The sequence below is a fragment of the Arachis duranensis genome, chromosome 6 (genome assembly GCF_000817695.3).
Source record: "Arachis duranensis cultivar V14167 chromosome 6, aradu.V14167.gnm2.J7QH, whole genome shotgun sequence".
In the NCBI taxonomy this organism is placed as follows: domain Eukaryota; kingdom Viridiplantae; phylum Streptophyta; class Magnoliopsida; order Fabales; family Fabaceae; genus Arachis; species Arachis duranensis.
In genome coordinates, this window is record NC_029777.3 from 107,916,176 (window position 1) to 107,925,606 (window position 9,431).

The 9,431-nt window shown below is 24.8% G+C and overlaps 1 protein-coding gene across 1 annotated transcript; it reads right to left on the reverse strand.

Annotated features, from left to right (window-relative positions):
* Positions 1 to 5,718: 5,718 nt before the first annotated feature.
* Positions 5,719 to 6,129, reverse strand: LOC107495680 (uncharacterized). The gene has a single exon (XM_016116852.1). The coding sequence runs from the start codon at positions 6,127 to 6,129 to the stop codon at positions 5,719 to 5,721; it is 411 nt and encodes a 136-aa protein (XP_015972338.1).
* Positions 6,130 to 9,431: the final 3,302 nt, after the last annotated feature.

Consider the following 9,431-nt stretch of genomic DNA (forward strand, 5'->3'; position numbering starts at 1 on the left):
TAAATAATGAATGTTAAAATTCATTTTTTTATAATATATTAAAATAAGATTGAAGTATAGATGGAAAACATAAAAAAATTGATATAAAAAATATTTTAATAGATGATTTTTTACTTTGATGGGAACTTACTTAAATTTAAAAGTAAACATTTTAAATTATTTTTCAACAAATTTTAAATTAGATATTTTAGCTATTAACAAACTTTTATTCTTTGAAAAATTTTAAGAATTAATTTGTCAAATAAATAATTCTTTTTGTCACTTTTAATTAAATTTTTAATATATGTATATATATATATATAGATATATATATAGATATATACATGCTAAATAAATAAATTTCTAACCAATTTTATTATAAAACAATTAAATTTATAAAAAATATTGTTATCTGGCAAAAATAAGTCAAAAAAATTTTAAAAAAATATTCAGAAATACGTTATCCAATTTAAAATTTTTTAATATCCCAAGTTTTATTCTAAATCTTATCATTAAAAAAAAGAAGAGTATTGTTTTGTAATTTATAGCTATTAATTAGTTATTATAAATATTTTTAATAATATAAAATTATATTTAAAGATGTAAAATTTTTTTTTAACTGATTAAATATTAGTCAAATTTTAATAAAAATACTGGCTAGATTTTTTTTTAAATCATGTTTTTCAAACTGTGGACCCGGCAAATCATTCTTCAAGGCTATATTCAACAACCTGTGTACCCCAAACGGCAACGGTAAAAGATTGATTCGTGTTGTGGGGACCACATCTATGACACGTGTAAGAACACGATTAAGAGTTGGTGAGGGACTAGTGTAGGAGGCGTTTCACTATAAGATATCTCATTCAATCACTAGCTATACTTTAACAAAGAGCATATTTATATATTAAGTAATAATAATTAATGTAATTTTTTTTTCTTTCTTTATTATGCTTCTTTTATTTTATATTTTTATATATATATTGAACTTTGGAGAGTGAGGAACAAAAGGAATAATGGAATCTAATAATGGATTTTACCTTCTTGCCCTGTTACGTTTTCCAGCTGTAGCCAATCCAGTCAATCCAAAATTTTGTGGTCAACTCTCTATTGATCTAGTTGTGATCTTGCTGGAATACCCCTCCCCAAAAATAAATAATAAATAAATCTCTAAATTAATGGTTTCTTTTTGTGGTTAGTCACTATCAGATCAAGATGAGTCATGAAAATATAGTTACAGGATGACCCTAGCATTAGCACATAACAAAATATTCATATCTATTTTCAAATATTCGTTACTCTAAATTCCCCATTTTAAATTATAATTTCGTTACCATGTATGTCTATAATTTCTAACACGATTTTATGAATATAATTCCAATTATTCTTTTTCACGTCCTATATCATAAATAATAAACGAGAGATGTTACATGATTTACTAAAAGTTTAAGATATAATAAACTTGACCAATAATGAAACACACATAAATCACTAAAATTGACAATTTAGAATTTTAGATCGATACTCAATTTTATTATTTTCCTGCTCTTATTTTAGGAAAAAGAAATTGCTTTAGCCGCCATTGGGAACTAGTTATAATTTAAGATGTGTAATGAAGGACCTACATGAATTAAAATGGTAAGCATACCTAACAAAACCAATCAGTGATTGATATATATTTAGTTATTTACACTTGTGATGAGTATACTAATAAAGTATAGAAAAATTTTAAAACATCGGTATACTAGTGTTTCAGTAATTTTTAATCGTTAATTTTAATTATAAAAATATATAATATATATAATTAAAATTAATAATTAAAATTTATTAAAATACTAATATACTGATATATTTAAAAGCTTTTTTAAAGTGTTAAAATGTTGGAGTTACTATCACCAATTATGCAATTGTAATTATTCTACAACATTATCTTTCTAACACCATTATTTTAAGGGGGCTATAATCATATGCTACATTCACTTTCACATGTCTATTAAGGAGCAACATTATTATGATCTATATAGAAATTGATTATTGATTATAAGGTACCTATAAGTGGGGTTTTAAAGTGGAAATGAATCACATTATTTTATTATTCCAATTTAATTTTAACATAATAAAATCATATTTGTTGATCAACAATAAAGGATTCATTATTTAATTTTGTGTAGTAAGTTCAATTCATCACCGCAATTTACATGTGTGTGGGCCATTTTTAATCTCTCTTTCAGAGAACAGAGATGGTAGTTATGTGGAAAACGACTGCAATAGAAACAAAGAAAGAAGCCAATACAAAAAGATAACTAAAACTTAATGTGGGAACACGCGTAGTAGTTCGGTAATAAACTCTTTTAATTTGAAGATATAATAATATTTTATGAATAATGTTAGATGATTATATCAAATATTATTATTTTTTATTGATATTTAATTATCAATAAGTTATATTTATATTTATATATATTTTTCATACAAGAAGCATATTTAATTTACACTTAAATTTATTAGAATTTTTGTATACATAGATTAATACAGTTTATATTCATATTTTTTAAAATTTGTATATATAAATTAATAAAAATTATTTATTAAAGATCATTTAATATTTATGTTGGTTAAATAATGATTAAAAATAATTTTATTTGAAGTAAGTTTTAATGTTATTTTAATGTTTAAATAATTTTATTTAAGTTTTGATGTTTTAAAATAATTTTAATATTATTCTATTATTAGTGGTCTGTTAATATAATTAATAGTAAGATAATATTAAAACGATTTTAAAATATTAAGAACTTAAATAAGACGAAAATATTAAAATTTAAGATTTTTACTCGTCATAAAATACTTGTAGAATGACTAATAGATAAACTTCCGAAAAAAAATAAATCTTTTTAACGTAACATTTTGTCACTAATTAATGTACCGAATTTAATTTATTTAATATTTAATTTAAATAAATTTTATTTTTATCTTTGAAATAAATTTTTATATTATCCTTCAATAATATTAAATTTTACAGTACATAATTATTTAATTTTTTTTAGTCATATCTAAGCAAATTACTTTTAATCCTATTATTTTTATTCTAAGTAAATTTACTTTTTTTAGTTTTGATTTTAAATATTTTTACTCATTAAAAAATACTTGTAAAATGACTAATAGATAAACTTCTTAAAAAGAAAAAAAACATGGTACATAAATATAAATTATACCTTTTTGTCTTTAATGTATCAAACTTTTTTAATGTTTAATTTAATTAAATTTTTTTTAACTTTAAAATACATATTTTTTTTAAATACTATCAATTTTTTACGATAAATAATTATTTAATTATTTTTTAATCATATCTAAATAAATTACTTTTAATCATGTTACTTTTATTCTAAATAAATTTATTTTTTATTAAAAATAAAATTAAAAATAATTTGAATAATTATCAATCGTAAAAAAATTTGATATTATTAAAAGATAAAATTAAAAATTTATTTCAAATTTAAAAATAAAATTTAATTAAATTAAACATTAAAAAATTTTGGTATAGAGACAAAGTTAAAATTAAAATTTAATTAAATTTAACTTGATTTGATAATTTTTTAATAGTAATATATTGTTTTCATTCCGAACGTTTTCATTCTATTTAAGTCTCTAATATTTTAAAATTGTTTTAATATTGTCTTACCGTCAATCTTTTTTAACATATTACTAACAGTAAGACAACATTAAAATAATTTTAAATCATCAAAAACTTAAATAAAAAATTTAAACATTATAAACTACTTTAAAACTTAATTATAAGTTAAAAACAAAAACGAGTCTTTATCCTGTTCTAATTCACAAACACATACATTCTAGTTTTGGGAGTTCATCAAATTTAGATTTACTTACACATTTTTTTTCCATGTTCCTTCTTTAATAAATTGTTCTTAGTATAACCTTTTTTCTAACTAGGAGAATGATCAATTCCACTACTCACATATGCAAAAGATGAATGGATGCAATATTAATAAATCAAATTTATCACAGTAGATTCAAATATCCAAGCTTAGAGGTAGAACATAGATGCAGAGTAGAATGCAAAGAGCACAATGGAGTTCATTATGAAACATGTAGCGTTTGTTTGTACTAATATCCAAGCTTATGACAATCTGCTAATTAATCGTACTGAATGAAATCCCTAACTCGAAATAGCTTCAATTAACCCCGATTTATAGAAGATAAGGACAAATACATGTTCAGAACTTTGAACCAGTAATGAAAACCAGAAGAAAAGCTCGATGTGGAAGAACGAACCAGTGAAAGGGGGAAGCAGCGATGGCTAGGATTCGCGCACGGTGGAGGACGATGTCGCGGTTTCACGTACTACCGATGAGATGCTCAACTTCGCAGCTCTGCTCCCGCTCGTGTTTGGCGCGCTACCAAAATCAAGTGACGAGTTTCTGCAAAATTGGGGGGAGGGGGTTTCAATTAATGGCAGTAAGGTAAATGGGGCAATTGAATTAGGGAATTGAAACTCACCTAGCGGCGTTTCTGGGTGTACTCGCAGGTAGGTTGCGCCAGAGGGAGTTTGGGTGCTCTTCGCGCCTCTGCTGCAGCTTTCGTTCGCGCCAAGATTTTGGGTAAAGTCATGAGGGTTGAAGATATATACAACAAATTGGCAGCGGTTCTGACTGCACGGCCGCTATCCAATCACGTTTAGCGGTACCAATCCAGACCGCCGCTGACCTCAGCCGGGATCTCTTCAACTAGCGGCATTTTTGGCCACCGCCGCTGTTTAGCCGCCGCTAGGTTTCGCCCCTGCTGTAGTGTAATTTCCAATGTCATTTTCTTGAATTCTATCATCATATGCTAATCATACTCTGTGAAAATACACATTTAATACTTAGCTTGTATGTATAAATTCAAATTGTTAAATTTGTACTTACGAATTATCTCAAAAAGTTTACTGACAAAAAAATATATATTAAAAGTATGAAAAAAATTAAATAATACAGTGTGAAAGATAATATTTATGCACGAAATTAAAGTTTATACAACAATGTGGCATAATTTTTGTTTTTTTTACTTAATTATTACTTTCCCACCTAATTAATTTCTCTATTTTATTGGTTTTCATGTTTTAACTCTGCCTATAATTACTAAAATTAATTTTAAATGTTTTCTTTAAGCAGCGATATGAACAATGAAAAGTGAAGGCAGTGTACACCACCACCATTTAAAGTTATGATATGCATACAACAAAGTGTCGGGAGTTCGAAGTCCGCCTTGTGTATGCAGCAATTTATTGGCTAGTGGCTTAAATGGAACTCAGATCCGCGACAGATTAGTTTTTGACCTGTCGGATTGGGGGATATCGCGAAAAACCAAAAAAGTGAAGGAAAATAACTAAATATATTTTTGATCTTTGAGTTTGTTTTTCTAATAACGGTTTATTTAATTTGTGTTCTAACAATATATGATAAATTATTTTTTTTAAATATAAAAATTTAAATTTTTATTATATTTATTTTTTATTTATTAAATAAAAGTATTTAAAACATTATGTCATGTGCTCTTTTTTTTGGTGACTAAACAAAAATAAACAAAGAAAAAAAGAGATTATCCTAAATCAACAAGCATAAGATGCTGAAGCTCATCACAAGGTTCCGATCAAATAACATGAGTTGGATTGGTCTTGACCGCATATCTCGCCAGCCAATCTGCCACAGCGTTAGCATCACAGGTAATCCATTCAAAATCCACAACCTAAGGTCTTGATAGAAGCTCCTGTATCTTCTGAAGAATATCAACCACATCACAATTTAGCACATTTGCCGGATTTTTTAAAATGTGCAAAATGTCAAGAGAATCTGTTTCGCACACAATATCTCTCAAGCCATAATCCCAAGCTAAAATCAAACCCCTCCAAACAGCAAAAAACTCACATCTAACGGTAGGCCCTGGAGGGTAGCTACTAGAACAACCCGAAATCCAATGCCCATTAGAATCTCTAATAACACAATCAATTCCTGCTAGGTTCCAATCAGAAAACAGACTCGCATCACAATTAACTTTAAAAGTGTCACCTGTTGGAGGTTTCCACCTCTTTCGATCCTTAAAAGTTATACACTTGGTACTGGCAGACTTTCTTAAATCATTAGCAGTAATCTGAGCCATAGCAACAACCTTATAGTTTGACCACTGATCTCCATTATTGAAAATATCATTGCAACGATGACTCCACACTCACCAAAGACCCGCCTCTACAATTGTCTCATTGTCCGGCATGACCTTCCGAATCTAAAATTTTAAGAGAATACCTTCAAATGAATCAATAAGTAAAGGATTCAACATTTGTCAAATGCATCTTGTGCTCTTAAAAACACATATTAACTAACTCTTCTGATAATAGAAATTAATGGTGAAGAAAAGCATAATTAAAGATGAAAGAAGCAACAAATAGAAGTGGGAAAAGAGTTTTTACAGCTAGAAGTTTGGGATTAAATAATTAAGTTGACAATAATTTGGCATCAAATGACAATAATGAGAACAAGCCTCTATTAGTCTAACTACTTTTTGGTCTGATGCCATCACAATTTTTCAGGTTTTGTCTCACAATATTATAACTAATTATTTGATTATTCCAATTAAATTAATGCAAACGCTGAAAAAGGACGTTGACCCACCAACACCGGCGAAGCAATAAACATATGTGAAGCAAACACGGTATATTATTGTTTACTTTAATAAATGCATGAACTTCTAAGTTAATGTAATGCAGTAATAGTAAGGGCAACCAATAATTTTTTTCCTAAATATTTAGGTTAAATATTAATGTTTGTTTATAATTTTTTTATTTAATTTTATTTGTGTTATAAATATTTTACAAATAACTAACTTAAGTTGGTGGAGTAGTTAGCTCACTCGTCTATTTAAATAACTGCCGGTTTTCGAATTTTATCTTGTGTATGCAGTAATTCATTGGCTAGCGACAGACTCTTAAATGGAGTTCAAATTCACGATAAACTAATCATTAATCTGTTAAACATTAGAATACCGTGAACAATAAAAAATATTTTACAACTTATTTAATATTATTTTTATTATTAATTTCGACGACTATCGAGTCATTTTAGAAATATTAGAAACATAAATATGGCAAAATGTTTTGGATAATATTGATATTTAATTTACTCTAAATATTTGGGATTTTAAAACAAAAATAATATTTTATTAAATAGTAAAATTCTTAAATGCATCTTAAAACTTGTCATATTTGAAAAACTTTGTTTGTTCTCTGTTATTTTTTATTATTCTCAACTTTTTTAACCATATAAGTAAATTATTACTAGAAAAAATTTAGACACCTAAACTTTAATAATGATAATTTTTTTCTTTATCATCCTCTTAATTAACAAGTTCATCTCTCACTATTTGAAAAAAAAAATAATGTAGGCAATAGTCTTTTTCCTGTAAACGTACATATTGGTATATAAATGTTGTGATAATATGTTATCAATTTTTAATTTAAATTTTAGAGAATTACTTTTTTCCCCATAGTTTACGTTCATAATTAAAACTTTTGGGCTTGTTAGAAAATACTAAAAAATAAAATTATCTAATGTAAAAATTGTTATGGATCAGTTTATACTTTATTCTTAATTTAATGAATGTTCAATTACTCTATATAATCAAAATTTCAATTGGGTTCTAACATTTCGAAATTTGTAATTGCGTTCCTAAACTAGATAAAAAATTTCAATTAAATCCTTACTAATTTTTTTGTTAAAAATATGAAATATTTATTGTTGTGTTTTTATATAAGATGGATTATAAATATTCATGATTATTATTATATACCGATGGCTTATATTAACGAAAACAATAAATTAATTAAAGAATTTAATTTTAATATAATATTAGTATATACAAAATAGTTGTATAAGCATATTAAATTACGTAATATCATAAAAATAACAATATTTTACAATAATCACAAAAGTAATTATAAAAAATAGATATAACTAAACGAAGTTAAAAAATATTTTATATCATCCTGTATAAAGATTAAAGTTTTAATTAAAGTTTAAACTTTGGATGAAATTAAGAAGGAGAAAGTAGGCGCATAATAAATTAAAGATAGAGAAGCTTATTGGGAGCACGCGTGCGTAGGTCTTGCAATTAAACTCATTGTCTTAATTTTAATTATGGTCCACAAAGATATATGTGGTCCTCCTCTTAATTAGCATTTAGCAATCATGCCTTTTATGTTAGTAATTACCATCAGAATCTTTCTTCAAGATTTCCAGTTCTACCTTCTAAATTTTAATTATTATATAAGGTGATTATTATTGTTAAAAAGAATTAAAAATTAATATATAATTTTAAACGTATAAAAATAAATAATTATTAAATATTTAAGTTAAAAAAATTATATACTAAATTATAGACATTATAAAATTTACCTTATTATAATAAGAAGATCTACACTTAACCATCTAAATTCATAACGACTTAGATTTATATATTNTTTAATTTAAAGAGTGAAGTACAAAACATATTTTAAAGAATTTAAAAATTCTCAAAATAATCTCTAAAAAATTTTAAAAATTATTATTTTAATTAAACAAATTAAATTAGAGTAAAATTATATTGTCCAACAGTGATAAACGTTAGAAACTATTTTAAAATCTTAAAAATTAGAGTATTTAACATTAAAAATCTCACAATCTGATTTAGATAATTGTAATGCTAGTAAAATAAAAATAGCACTAAAATTTATTTAAAATAGCACCAAACTTTTTCAATTGTGATATTGAAATCTTTTTCAATATAGCTTCTTTTGTTTATTTTTCTTCATGTTTTTATCCTTTTTTTTCTCTCAACATATTCTTTTTTTTTATTTTGTTATTGGTGTAAATTCTTTTTCTGTATCTTTTGATATTTTATTTTAAAAATAAATGATTTTATCTAAATAAATTTATTTTAAAGTTGAATTGTATAATTTTAAGTTCTAAACAATAAACTGTCATGCAATATAACGCGAATATTAATTCAAATTTTATTTTTATTGTGATAATATTTTTGTGTTTTATGTAAAAAAATTTGGTATTACTTTTCCATCATTATCATTATTTTTTGTATTCTTTTATTTTTATTTTTATTTGTGAGACGGATTGTGTAGAAACATTTAATTTTATTACTAATTACTAATATGATTTTGGATTTATTGATACAGTGATGTTTAAAATAAAAGATATTAAGTATTGAAATTAGTGTGTTAACTTTCGTTTGATTATGAAAGATACAAACATGGTGACAGATACAATGATAAAAATGACAATGAAATTACAACGTCGTCAAATAGAATTTATTTCTTCTTAGGAAGAGTTTAAAAATAGTAACATACTGTGTTTCTATTTAAGTATTTTTTTGTTTTTCTTATTTTTTATTTAACTTATTTAAGTTAAAAAAAAAAA

Coding starts and splice junctions, on each gene's coding strand:
- LOC107495680 (XM_016116852.1), bottom strand. CDS start 6,129: ATGGCTCAGATTACTGCTAATGATTTAAGAAAGTCTGCCAGTACCAAG.